We start from the raw sequence: 13,832 nt of genomic DNA, 5'->3' as shown, positions 1-13,832 counted from the left end.
TGGAGTTGACTGTAATTTTGTCTAGCTCTTTTCTAACTACGGTACATATAAACCATAAATCTGTGTAAGATGAGGTTTAGATCAGATAATTCATCATTGTATAATGCTGGCTATTTTAGCTTTCCAGTAAGAGCATATATGTTCAAGAAAACAAACAACAGACTGCGAAAATTATTCTGCTTTTGTGGAGGGTTTATTCAAATTATTGTTTGCTTTTCATATTAGAGGTTATCAATACCAGGAATCCATGATGCGCCTCACGCTCATGAAATTCATGTTGCTGTAGTCCCTGAAGTTACGGTACTCTCCGGGCCTGAAGTACCACATCCTGCCTCTGTAGTGGGGATGCTCGTACATGAGCCAGTGGCCATCCATCACATGGCATGAATGGCACCCTCCAGACCAGTGGTAGCGATCCATGATGGAGTCGCAGTCGTCGGTTATCTCATTCATCTGACCCATGAAGTTATCTCTCTCATAGATCCTCATTCTGTAGGGGCCCCTGTACTGTTTTGACGAAGATGAACATAACATTTATGCATAGTTTGCTGAGGCAGGATTATAGTTCATTAGTATACCATGAGATGATCAGCTTACCATGGGGATCATGCGGCAGGACCTGATGTAGTTGCTGCCCCAGCCCCAGTTGCTCATGTAGTCAGGGTACTCGCCCCTCCTGATGAAGTATTGGTTTCCCATGAAGTTGGGGCGATCGTACACCATCCAGCAGCCGCCCTCCACCCTGCACGAGTGGCAGCGGCTCAGGTAGGAGGACATGTCGGAACAGTCACTGCTGCACTCATAAGAGCGGCCCATGAAGTTCCTGTCCTCATAGAAGATGACCTGTTTGGGTCAAAACGACAACAAAAAAAGGGGCATATAGTATAGTTAAGCAAAGATAATGGACAAAACAGTAGAGTCAATTATCAAAATCATTGCCATCATGCTTGACCCTTACCCTGCCCATGATTTCAAAATGGGTTCAACACAGATGCTTCGATTGTCGAATCCGTTTCCAACGGGTGAGCTGATACTGTGCTGGGTTTAACCCCTTGTATTTATACCTGATACTAAACCCAAAGGACATGTGCCATCTATTGTATAAACTGCTAACCAAGCAACATAGCACAGAGACCCAAAAAGAGCTGAAGGGCTTTCCATTTGATTCGGCCTCCAGAAAACTTTAGAATTGGAGCTACAGGCAAAACAATGCAGCAGTACTGTATCCTTTTTTTCTGTACATGCTGGATTAGTGTATCTGTTGTGCACCGAAAGACCTTTGGCCCTGGCTCAGTAATATGCTTTTTATCTCATCCAGTGTTGACGACATAAATGGTTCTGCTTTTTGCACAGTTATAACCAATGGACTTATTGATTTAATTAACTGACAGAATTTCCCCCCTTATTTTCTACCATGCACTTTATTTTATATTAAATGTAAATTTCAAATAAACAATGCAAATGAGACTGAATAAGAATGCATACTGTTTCAAAACAACAAATTCTTTGTTAATAGTCAGTAGCAAAAGCTGTATACTAATATTTGAACAGATTTACCAATCTTGTGGGTTTGTTACTGTTGTACATTCCAGTAAGATTAAAAAGTTTTTGCTGGATTGGATTTTTACCTGGGATGCAGTGCTGTTGCTCATCAAAATGGAGTCCTTTAAGCATGTATTCTAGTGTGTTTGTAATATGATTTTCCAGGAAGGGTTTCTTGAAAGAAAAAAAAAGATGTAGAATATTCATTAAAAAAACAAGTGCAAACCCTAGCAGAGATTTGCTGTCCTTTGACAGTGTCATCTCATGGGTTTTTAAATAAGCAATACACAAATTCATCAGTATGACTTTATGATATATTTATTTATGCAACACTTAAGAATGTGTTATGTAGGCCCAGTGTATGTAACCTTATGTAATAATAAAGTGTTATTGAAAAGTTTTAAACAAGTTAAGTGAAATAAAGCGATTTTGGGAGCCAAGCTTGATTTCATGTTCACATGAGCAGCAGTGGCGGCACGGTGGTGTAGTGGTTAGCGCTGTCGCCTCACAGCAAGAAGGTCCGGGTTCGAGCCCCGTGGCCGACGAGGGCCTTTCTGTGTGGAGTTTGCATGTTGTCCGTGTGGGTTTCCTCCGGGTGCTCCGGTTTCCCCCACAGTCCAAAGACATGCAGGTTAGGTTAACTGGTGACTCTAAATTGACCGTAGGTGTGAGTGTGAATGGTTGTCTGAGTCTATGTGTCAGCCCTGTGATGACCTGGTGACTTGTCCAGGGTGTACCCTGCCTTTCGCCCGTAGTCAGCTGGGATAGGCTCCAGCTTGCCTGTGACCCTGTAGAACAGGATAAAGCGGCTAGAGATAATGAGATGAGCAGCAGTCAGGTTTCTTATCAGTATCACTGCTGAGTAGAAACAGTAGCTATGCTTCTCTTTTAATCGTGACTCATTATCTTATCTGACTGTAAGCGTCAATTGAAAACACACTAATTTCAAGTCATACATGGAATCTGTTGCTCAGAGCAGACACACACGCACACACGCTGAACCCTAGTCAGAAGGTCAAGTCTAAAGGAGGTCAACACACGCACACAAACACACACACACACACTTCCCTGAATGACCTCAAATAAATCCACCCACTCTCTTACCCAGAGCGTTTTCATCTCATAAAATGGTGGACAAGGATGAGATTAGTTTGTCTGTTTATGCGTCCTAATGACCTTCATTCTTCTTCTTCTTTGAGAGAGAGAGAAAGAGAGAGAGAGAGCATCCAAATAGAAAAGGAACGAAAGGAAAAGGGGAGGATGTAGGATGAGAAATGGACAGATATAATTGGGAACGTTCTTTTTTTAGAAAAATGATCTCACTGAGGCCAAGCGAATGAGTCATGCTTGACCAGGCCTTTCGGACCAGACGAGCTCGAGCTGACTCACTACAACACCAGCACCAGTCATAGAAATACATGTACTTATGATAAACACAGCCAGACATCATGCATAAGATAGAATAAGTTCTCTACACACACTTTCTTGCTCAAGGCAGTTGTCATAACCTCATTAGACACATTGCACAATAGTCTTACTGTAAAAGGAAATTGATGTTGTACCGAGACGCTAATGGCAGCTTTCTTTCTCTCTCTCTCTCTCTCTCTCTCTCTTTCTCTCTCATTCACACACACACACACACACACACACACACACACATCATATTAAAGTCATTCTTCATCTCTGATTTGCCGTTTGATCTGAGGACTCTGGTTTCCTTTCACCAAAGTTCAAAGAGATGTCACTTTGATCCTCAGCATAAGAATTTGTGATATCTGCTATGACCAACACAGCCTAGTCTTCAGAATGGATATTAAGAGTCTGCGCTTCTTTCCCACACCAAATAAGACCTACTTTATGAATCATTCTCACTTTCCGTAGCATACATTACGAAAAGAAGATAAACAACTCCTCTGTGGTCATCTGGTGGAGGTGTGTGTGGTCCTGTCTCCTTGCTTTTGCCCTCCCTTTCTTTTCCTTTCCTTTCCCATCCTTCTCTCTCACTCATCCCCTATCATGTATTGTGTGCAGAAGACAAAAGGCCAGAGAGCATCTTCAAAGTCCCCTATCTGTACTGTTGAAAAAAAAAGTAATGCTCTAGTTGAGCTCTACAAAATTTTGATAACCATCTTTCCATCGAGTGTGCAGGTGTAAAAGAGAGAAAGATGGAATGAGTATAAAAGAGGGTTAGATGAGAGAGACAGGCATGAGGCAACGTTTAGAAAAATCTTTTGGAGCCAAGGATCTTGAGATGTTTTATATGATCGCTGATAAATAGTACTTTTAAAGTGTGTGACCTGCGACATGGTCAAAGTTCACACTTTTCAATAAGATGTGCATAATGAAGTCCTGTCAGATTTCAGAGTTTTATTGATGATCTCACTTATTTGGGTCTTGCTTTCGGATGTACAGTAGTGTGCAAAAGTTTTAGGCACATGTAAAGAAATGGTGTAAACCAAAAATGGCTCGAAAATAATGAAATTAAATGTTTCAACATTAAAAAATTACTATAAACAGTAAGCAGTAAGCCATAATAAATGAAACAAAGTCAATATTTGGTGTGAGATGACCCTTTGCTTAAAATAAATAAATAAATAAATAATAGTACAACCCCGATTCCAAAAAAGTTGGGACAAAGTACAAATTGTAAATAAAAACGGAATGCAATGATGTGGAAGTTTCAAAATTCCATATTTTATTCAGAATAGAACATAGATGACATATCAAATGTTTAAACTGAGAAAATGTATCATTTAAAGAGAAAAATTAGGTGATTTTAAATTTCATGACAACACCACATCTCAAAAAAGTTGGGACAAGGCCATGTTTACCACTGTGAGACATCTCCTTTTCTCTTTACAACAGTCTGTAAACATCTGGGGACTGAGGAGACAAGTTGCTCAAGTTTAGGGATAGGAATGTTAACCCATTCTTGTCTAATGTAGGATTCTAGTTGCTCAACTGTCTTAGGTCTTTTTTGTCGTATCTTATGTTTTATGATACGCCAAATGTTTTCTCTGGGTGAAAGATCTGGACTGCAGGCTGGCCAGTTCAGTACCCGGACCCTTCTTCTACGCAGCCATGATGCTGTAATTGATGCAGTATGTGGTTTGGCATTGTCATGTTGGAAAATGCAAGGTTGTAAGACTTTGAGCGGGGGGGTGGAGCACAGAAGTACGGCAGGCCAGAACTGAGTTGTCAAAAACTCTTTTATTGTGTTACTTTTCAGTCACACACAAATTCCCAGTCACCCAGACACACGCGCACACACACATTAGTCATCTGGTTTGGGAGAGAGCTCCCTTCCTTCTCTCTCTCCCTCCTTATATAGGGCGTGGTCACTGGGGAAGACACACAAACACAGGTTAATTGACATCAGGTGTAGTGATTCTGCCACTTACCTTCCCTGACTCCGCCCTCCAGTCACAGACCGACGCTTGACCACGCCCCTGCTGCCACATACCCCCACCGCCCGACTCAGGCCGGGCAGCTGTCCGGCCTGCAGCCGACTCCCCCCCCCCCGATGGGAGAGGAAGTCCGCCACGACCATCTGCGCCCCCAGCCTGTGGATCACCTTGAAGTTAAAGGGCTGGAGTGCCAGATACCAACGGGTGATCCGCGCGTTGGCATCCTTCATGCGGTGAAGCCACTGGAGGGGCACGTGGTCTGAACAGAGGGTAAAAGGGCATCCCAGCAGGTAGTAGTGGAGGGCGAGGACCGCCCACTTGATGGCGAGGCACTCCTTCTCTATTGTGCTGTAGCACCCCTCACGCACTGACAGCTTCCTACTGATGTACAGCACGGGGTGATCCTCCCCTTCCATCTCCTGGGACAAAACAGCCCCCAGCCCTCTGTCCGACGCGTCCGTCTGCAACATAAAGGGGAGAGAAAAGTCAGGGGAGTGTAACAGTGGCCCCCCACACAGTGCAGCCTTCACCTCAGAGAAAGCCTACTGGCATTGCTCCGTCCACTGGACCGGATCTGGTGCCCCCTTTTTAGTGAGATCAGTCAGCAGGCTGGTGACGTCCGAATAATTAGGTATAAACCTACGATAATAGCCAGCCAGCCCCAGGAACTGTCTCACCCCCTTTTTGGTCTTGGGCCTTGGGCAGGCCGCAATCGCTGCCGTCTTATTAATTTGGGGACGCACCTGCCCATTGCCCAAGTGGAAGCCCAGATACCGTACTTCCACCTGCCCAATCACACACTTCTTCGGGTTGGCCGTGAGACCCGTTCGCCTCAGCGACCCAAGGACAGCCCTCAGGTGTTGTAGATGCCGCGGCCAGTCATTACTATAGATTATAATTTCGTCCAAGTACGCGGCCGCATAGGTGGCATGGGGGTGGAGGACCTTGTCCATAAGCCACTGAAACATAGCGGGCGCTCCAAACAGCCCAAAAGGGAGTGTGACAAATTGGTATAAGCCAAACGGTGTGGAAAAGGCTGTTTTTTCTCAGGATAGTGGAGTCAAGGGGATCTGCCAATAACCCTTTGTCAAATCCAGTGTCGAATAAAAGCAAGCCGTGCCTAGTCGATCCAGCAACTCGTCAATACGAGGCATTGGGTACGCATTGAATTTAGACACCGTGTTGACTTTTCTATAGTCCACACAGAACCGGACCGACCCATAGGCCTTGGGAACCAAGACCACTGGGCTGCTCCAGTCACTGTGGGACTCCTCAATGATGCCCATTTCGAGCATGGCCTCGAGTTCTTCCCGAACCACCTTTTTTTTTGTGTTCGGGTAGCCTGTAAGGGCGGCTGTGCACTACCATCCCCGGGGGCATCTCAATGTGGTGTTCTATGAGGCGGGTGTGGCCGGGCAGGGGCAAAAACACGTCCAAAAATTCGGTCTGCAACTGGGCAACCTCTGTGAGTTGGGTCGGGGAGAGGTGGTCTCCACAGGGGACCGGAGAGGTATGAGATGTCAATGTTCCCTTTTGAACCTCTGGCCCCAGCTCCGCCTTCTCCGTAACCAATGACACCAACGCCACGGGGACCTCCTTGTTCCAGAGTTTGAGTAGATTGAGGTGGTAAATCTGTAGTGCCCCACCCCTGTCCGTTCGCCTCACCTCATAGTTAATGTCCCCGACTCGCCGTGTGACCTCAAAGGGTCCTTGCCACTTGGCGATCAATTTGGAGCTCGACGTGGGCAAGAGTATGAGTACTTTATCTCCCGGTGCGAACTCCCTAAGGTGCGTACCCCTGTTGTACAGGCGGATTTGTCGTTCTTGGGCCTGCTGCAAATTCTCCTGGGTTAGGTGTGTGAGTGTGTGGAGTTTTGCGTGCAGGTCAATAACGTATAGGATTTTGTTTTTGCTCGGGGAAGGTACCTCCTCCCAATTTTCCCGCAGTACATCTAGGATGCCGCGTGGCTTACGCCCATATAATAATTCGAATGGGGAGAACCCCGTGGAGGCTTGGGGGACCTCTCACACTGCGAATAACAGGGGTTCGAACCATTTATCCCAATTGCGTGTGTCCTCACTTACGAATTTTTTAATTATATTCTTGAGCGTGCGGTTGAACCTTTCGACTAAACCGTCTGTTTGTGGGTGATAAACGCTAGTGCGGATCGGCTTAATTCCCAATAACCCATACAGTTCGCTCAGTGTGCGTGACATAAACGAAGTGCCTTGATCAGTCAGAATCTCTTTGGGGATTCTGACTCGGGAGATGACGTGGAAGAGTGCTTCCGCAATACTGCGTGCTGAGATATTGCGAAGAGGCACTGCTTCCGGGTATCACGTTGCATAGTCCACCAGAACTAAAATAAAGCGATACCCTTGTGTTGACCGATCTAATGGCCCGACGAGATCCATCCCAATTCTTTCGAACGGGGTCTCAATTAATGGTAGAGGGCGGAAAGGCGCTTTTGGAATGGCCGCTGGATTTACTAACTGGCATTCGCAGCACGCCGTACACCACCTACGGACATCGCCGCAAATCCCTGGCCAATAGAACCGGGCCATTATTCGGGCTAGTGTCTTTTCCTGCCCCAAGTGTCCAGCCATGAATGGATTCAATTATTATATACTGACCCGGTAGCAGAAATTGCGACTAATAACCAAATTTCTAAACCTTTTAATCTCAGTAGATCTACGCGCCAAGGCTGTCCAATGAGCCCTCTATTATTTTTATTTGCTGTTGAACCTTTGGCCATGGCAATCCATCAGTCATCTGACATTACAGGCATGACTATTGGTAAGACAGAACAGCGTTTGTCTCTTTTTGCAGATGATATTGTTTTATTTTTAACAAAGCTAGGAACCTCACTCAGGGCTCTCAGCCATCTGCTGAAAATATTCGGACAATTCTCAGGTTACAAAAACAACAATAAAAAAAGTGCTTTGCTAATACTGAACAGGGAAGAGAGAGAAGGTCCCCAGATCCATACTCAGTTTACTAATACCCCAGAAGGATTTACTTACCTTGGCATTAAAATATCACCTGTCATTGAAGACATAATACCAATCAATTATAACCCACTGGTTAGAGCCATAGGAGAATCTCTAGAGAAATGGAGTTTAATGCCCATCTCTATGATAGGATGTATAAACATTACTAAGATGTCTGTCCTGCCCAAGTTTTTATATCTTTTTCAGGCAATTCCACTTCCACTGCCAGCCTCTTTTTTTTTCCACTATTACGAAAAACTTCACCTGCTTCATATGGAACAACAAATGCCCTAGACTGCATCTTTCTCTCCTTTACCTGCCTTATGAACGTGGCAGGCTTAAACTGCCTGATTTGAAGCTCTATTACTGGGCAGCCCAACTCCGGGCAGCCATATATTACTTCCATACCACAGAGGTTCCAGCTTGGGTGAACATAGAAAATGATACAATAGAGCTTCCACTATGTCTGTACCTTTATTTGTCACAAACTAAATACTTGGAAAATGCACACAAAATCCATTCCTCAAAAACACTCTGACAATATGGCATGAAGCCCACACCTTTTTAAATGACACCCCCAAACTTTCTTGTTTCACACCTACGCGTATATGGGGAAATGAAAACTTCACTCCTGGGAGGCGCGACATGGGATTTAGACAGTGGATGGAGAAAGGACTAAGCAAAATAAAGGATCTTTATGAAGAAGGTACCCTTGTCATTCACACAATTAAAGGATAAATTTGACCTACCTGGGAAACATCACTTTAAGTACATGCAATTAAGAAGCTTCATATACTCCCAAATTAAAACCACCTCAGAACCCTCATTATCCACCATTGAACAATCCATGGTAAACCACTTACATGGCAGGGGTCAAATATCCGTCTTTTATGGTTTGCTATTAGCAGGTTCTAAAGAAAACTCTCTTTCTTATCTATCTGCATGGGAAAATGATCTTCAGACAGACATCAGTGTAGAGGACTGGGAGGAGGCATGTCTTCTGGCCCAAACTCAAACTATAAATACAAGATGCAAACTCCTACAGTATAAATGGTTGCTTAGGACTTATATCACTCCTGTTAAATTGCACCACTTTGATCTCAATATTCCTGACTGCTGCATCAAATGTATGGACGAAGTTGGTACCCTGCTACATTGTATGTGGAGCTGTAGAAAACTGCAAGTATTCTGGAAAGAGGTTCTTGACTTAATCTCTAAGCTGACAGAAAGGGTTATTCCAGTTGAAGCTAAGATATGCTTGTTGCACATATGTCCTGAAGATTTCCCAGTGACTGTAGAGGAACGAAAACTAATTAATTTCTGTCTGCTACAAGCTAAATGTGTAATTGCCTTAAGATGGAAGGAGATTCAGGGACCTACCTCTGGTCAATGGATTACAGAACTGTCATCTAATTTGGCACTGGAAAAACTGATCTACATGGCAAGAGGAAAAGTTGAAGACTTTTACAAGATGTGGTCTGCTTTCCTAACCTTCATGAACAACTTAAATATTCAAATGCCTGGACAAGGACTGAGGCCACCACCTTCATGACCCCTTTATTTACCGTAGATCCTATTGGAGTGTGTGGGTGGGGTTGAGGGGTTTCTGTTTTTGAGTGTTGTATTGTTGTGTTTGTGAATGTATGTTCATTAATATGGAAAATCAATAAATAAATTGTGAAAAAAAAGTGTCCAGCCATGGGATTAAAGTGAGCCACCTGAAATACCAATTGCCGCCGGCTCTTTGGGATCAAACGCTGCGTGATCTGCTCTTTAGTCTGAGTGTCCTGCGTCACTCGGTATAATCTATCTTTCATAATAGAGAAATAGGGGAAGGACGGGGTGACGTTTGGCTGGAGCGTTTGACCATCAATTACTTTCACTTGGTCAAACACATGCCGCAGAGTCTCGTCTTGCGACTGCTCTAACGGGAAATCCGCGAGGGATTCCCCAAGAGAGGGAGGAGGAGCCTGCTGCTCCTCACTCTGACGCAGAGATGACGTAGACGGCTCTGTGACAGCTGCTCCTGCCAATGCCACACCGGGACCTCCCCCTGCTGAACTATGGCAGGACCCACTCTTCACTAAATGAGTCATTAACTCCCCAAATCCCAGCCAATCAGTCCCCAAAATTATCGAGTGGGTAAGGCGAGGATTAACCGCTGCCTTTACACTAAATTTCTCCCCTCGAAATAGAATGTGGACCAACACTAAAGGGTAGTTGTGAACATCCCTGTGCACACACAACACCTTCACTAATTGTGCTCCCCCCAATGCCTCGTCTTGCACCAGGTTTTGGTGGATTGAGGTCTGATTACAGCCAGAGTCCACCAAAGCCTGATACGTATCCCCTTGGACACTCCGATATGCTCTGGCCTGATCGAGGGCGGTTCCTGGCGCGTCGGGGATCTGGACCACCGCTCCCACCTCCATTACCATGCACTGATGCCGGAGGTGCCCCGGCTCCTCACAGCGCCAGCAAACCGGCCCGGGCTCTCTCTCTGCACCAGCGCTCTGGGGCTCACTCACCTGAGGGGGGGAGAGACAGACACGGAAGCGGGAAATGGGAGGGCACCGCGGGTGTGGCAGGCCGGCTGTGAGGGAGCTGGCCCCCGCCTCCATGGTGGAGGAACGGGGCGAGGACAAGACACAGAAGGGGAGGGAGAGAGAGAGGAGAGAAGCGAAGAGGGGATCTGTGATCCTGCCGTGGGAACAGTCGCCAAATGATCCTCTGCCAACTTGATGGCCTGATCCAGCAACGCTGGGCGATGGCACTGGACCCACTCCCTTTGGGAAGTTGTGCGATGAACTGCTCCAGTGCCACCAGATCAACGACTCCCTCGGCGTCACGGTTGTCAGCCCTCAGCCACCGCTGGCAGGCGTCCCGGATTTGCTGGCCAAACGCGAACGGGCGGCCGACCTCCTCTAGTCGCAGAGCACGGAAGCGCTGTCAATGTTGTTCGGGGGTGTGCCTCACACTCTGGAGGACGGCCTGGAAAGGGAGGTCCACATAGGCCAGCCAGCTGTCAGCGGGGAGCTGTAGCGTGGCCAACTGCACCTCACCCATTAGCAGGGGGAGGAGGCGCACCGCACGCTGTTCCACTGGCCAGCCCGAGGCCTCTGCTGCTTGTTCGAATAGCGCGAGGAAGGCCTCGGGGTCGTCGTGCGGGCCCATCTTCATTAGGGTGAGGTGGGGAGGGTCCGCGGCGGTGGAGGTGGTGGACCCCGCTGACGCGAGGAGATGCCGGAACACCTGATGATCTTCCTGTTGCACCAGCACCAGGGCCTCGAACCTTTGCTCTAGCTCCTTTTGGAGGGCGACCAACGCCTGGTGCTGGCTCTGTTGGGCCGTGGTGAGGGCATGGACCAGTTCTGTGAAGGGGGAGGACTCCATGGGGCTGTTCTCCTCTGTGCTCCGTCCCGGGTTTCAGCACCACTGTAAGACTTTGAGCGGGAGGGTGGAGCACAGAAGTACGGCAGGCCAGAACTGAGTTGTCAAAAACTCTTTTATTATGTTACTTTTCAGTCACACACACAAATTCCCAGTCACCCAGACATGCACACACACATTAGTCATCTGGTTCGGGAGAGAGCTCCCTTCCTTCTCTCTCTCCCTCCTTATATAGGGCGCGGTCACTGGGGAAGACACACAAACACAGGTTAATTGACATCAGGTGTAGTGATTCTGCCACTTACCTTCCCTGACTCCAGCCTCCGGTCACAGACCGACGCTTGACCACGCCCCCGCTGCCACAAAGGTCTTCCCTGAAAGAGACGTCGTCTGGATGGGAGCATACGTTGCTCTAGAACCTGGATATACCTTTCAGCATTGATGGTGTCTTTCCAGATGTGTAAGCTGCCCATGCCACACACCATGCAACCCCATAACATCAGAGATGCAGGCTTCTGAACTGAGCACTGATAACAACTTGGGTTGTCCTTCTCCTCTTTAGTCTGAATGACACGGCGTCCCTGATTTCCATAAAGAACTTCAAATTTTGATTCGTGTGACCACAGAACAGTTTTCCACATTGCCACAGTCCATTTTAAATGAGCCTTGGCCCAAAGAAGACGTCTGCGCTTCTGGATCATGTTTAGATATGGTTTCTTCTTTGAACTATAGAGTTTTAGCTGGCAATGGCGGATGGCACGGTGAATTGTGTTCACAGATAATGTTCTCTGGAAATATTCCTGAACCCATTTTGTGATTTCCAATACAGAAGCATGCCTGTATGTGATGCAGTGCCGTCTAAGGGCCCAAAGATTATGGGCACCCACTATGGTTTTCCGGCCTTGACCCTTACGCACAGAGATTCTTCCAGATTCTCTGAATCTTTTGATGATATTATGCACTGTAGATGATGATATGTTCAAACTCTTTGCAATTGTACACTGTCGAACTCCTTTCTGATATTGCTCTACTATTTGTCGGCACAGAATTAGGGGGACTGGTGATCCTCTTCCCATCTTTACTTCTGAGAGCTGCTGCCACTCCAAGATGCTCTTTTTATACCCAGTCATGTTAATTACCTATTGTCATGTTCCTACCTGTGGGTTTCTCTCTTCAGGTTACATCTCCACTCAGCATTACCAGCCACGCCCACACTCACTTCCTCTTATTATCTTTCAGTGACTGTCATTGGCTGTTGCCGATCACCTGCTCTCCCCTTGTGTGTATTTAAGCTGCAGTTAAATCTGACTAGCTCTGACTAGCTCCTGTGTCAGATCGTCTGCAACTCTCAGCCTGATAACCTGCTCTGTGTTCCTACTACTCTGACTCCTGAAGATTTCCTGTTCTGTCTGACTCTGTCTGCTCCCCAGCCCCGGTAACCTGATCTGCCTTCTCTTCTGTCGACTCTGCCTCTTGCCTGCCCCTTCTGTACCTTCGCCTGATCTCCAGCTCGCCCAGCCCTGCTGCTCGCCTGCCTCTCCATCTGCCTGGTGTGAGCTACCCTGCCTGGAGCCCTTCTCTTCTGCCCTGGTACCTGACCCTGCATTTCTGCCTCCTATCTTGCTACCTGATTTGTGACTCTGTGTTCCAGCCTGCTCTCTATCTCCTGCCTGCTGAGGAACTGTTTGCTGGGAGACTGCCTGTAACCCTAGCGCTATCAGCCCTACAGCCACACCTCTCTGACTTCGCCTGGTCCTGTCTCATCTCTGAAGCTAAGCAGGGTTGGGCCTGGTCAGTACTTGGATGGGATACCTCAGAAGTCACCACCAGCCATCCCTGCCTCTCAGTTCTCCTGCCACTGGACTTCACCCACACACACACATTCTTCCAACTCCCCTTTCCCCTATTATTAATAAACTGTGGTTTGAGTGCATTTGATCTCCTCTCCTGCCTGTTCCGTGACAGAACAATCTGACCAGCATGGAGTCAGTGCCTGAACCCTCTGCCCTAGACCGGCTGCAGCGCACCGAAGGGGATGTCAGCCGGACGTCTGCCAATGTTACAGCCCTGATCCAGCATGGGCAACAACAACAACTGGACCAAGCACTCCAGCTGCTCACCGCCCTAGCACCCCCTGGGCCTCCAGGAGGTGCTCCTGCTGCACTCGATGCCCCGGAACCCAAGGTCGGCAGTCCGAAGCGCTTTGACAGTGACCCCTCCCAAGTCCGTGCTTCCTTGACCAGCTGCCGGTTGATCTTCGACCTACAGCCCAGAACCTTCGCATCGGAGGCAGCGAAGGTGGCCTTCATCATCACTCATCTGACTGGCCACGCCCGCCTGTGGGGGACTGCTGAGTATGAACGCTGGACACCGGCGTGTGCCTCCTTCTCCCTGTTTGCTGCGGAGATGATTAAGGTCTTCGACCGGGGCTCGTCATCAGTAGAGGCATCCAGAGAACTGATAAGTATTCACCAAGGCAGACGTACAGTGGCTGACTACTCG

General features: G+C 47.4%; 1 protein-coding gene across 1 annotated transcript; it reads right to left on the bottom strand.

Annotated features, from left to right (window-relative positions):
- Positions 1-231: 231 nt before the first annotated feature.
- LOC132871160 (gamma-crystallin M2-like) lies at positions 232-967 on the bottom strand. The gene is made up of 3 exons (XM_060905267.1): positions 959-967; positions 598-843; positions 232-507 (listed from the first exon to the last, which is right to left on the bottom strand). Exons 1-3 carry the CDS (start codon positions 965-967, stop codon positions 232-234), a joined length of 531 nt encoding a protein of 176 aa, XP_060761250.1.
- Positions 968-13,832: the final 12,865 nt, after the last annotated feature.

This window comes from Neoarius graeffei, chromosome 23 (genome assembly GCF_027579695.1).
Source record: "Neoarius graeffei isolate fNeoGra1 chromosome 23, fNeoGra1.pri, whole genome shotgun sequence".
In the NCBI taxonomy this organism is placed as follows: Eukaryota; Metazoa; Chordata; class Actinopteri; order Siluriformes; family Ariidae; genus Neoarius; species Neoarius graeffei.
This window is presented reverse-complemented; position numbering and strand designations above follow the sequence as displayed.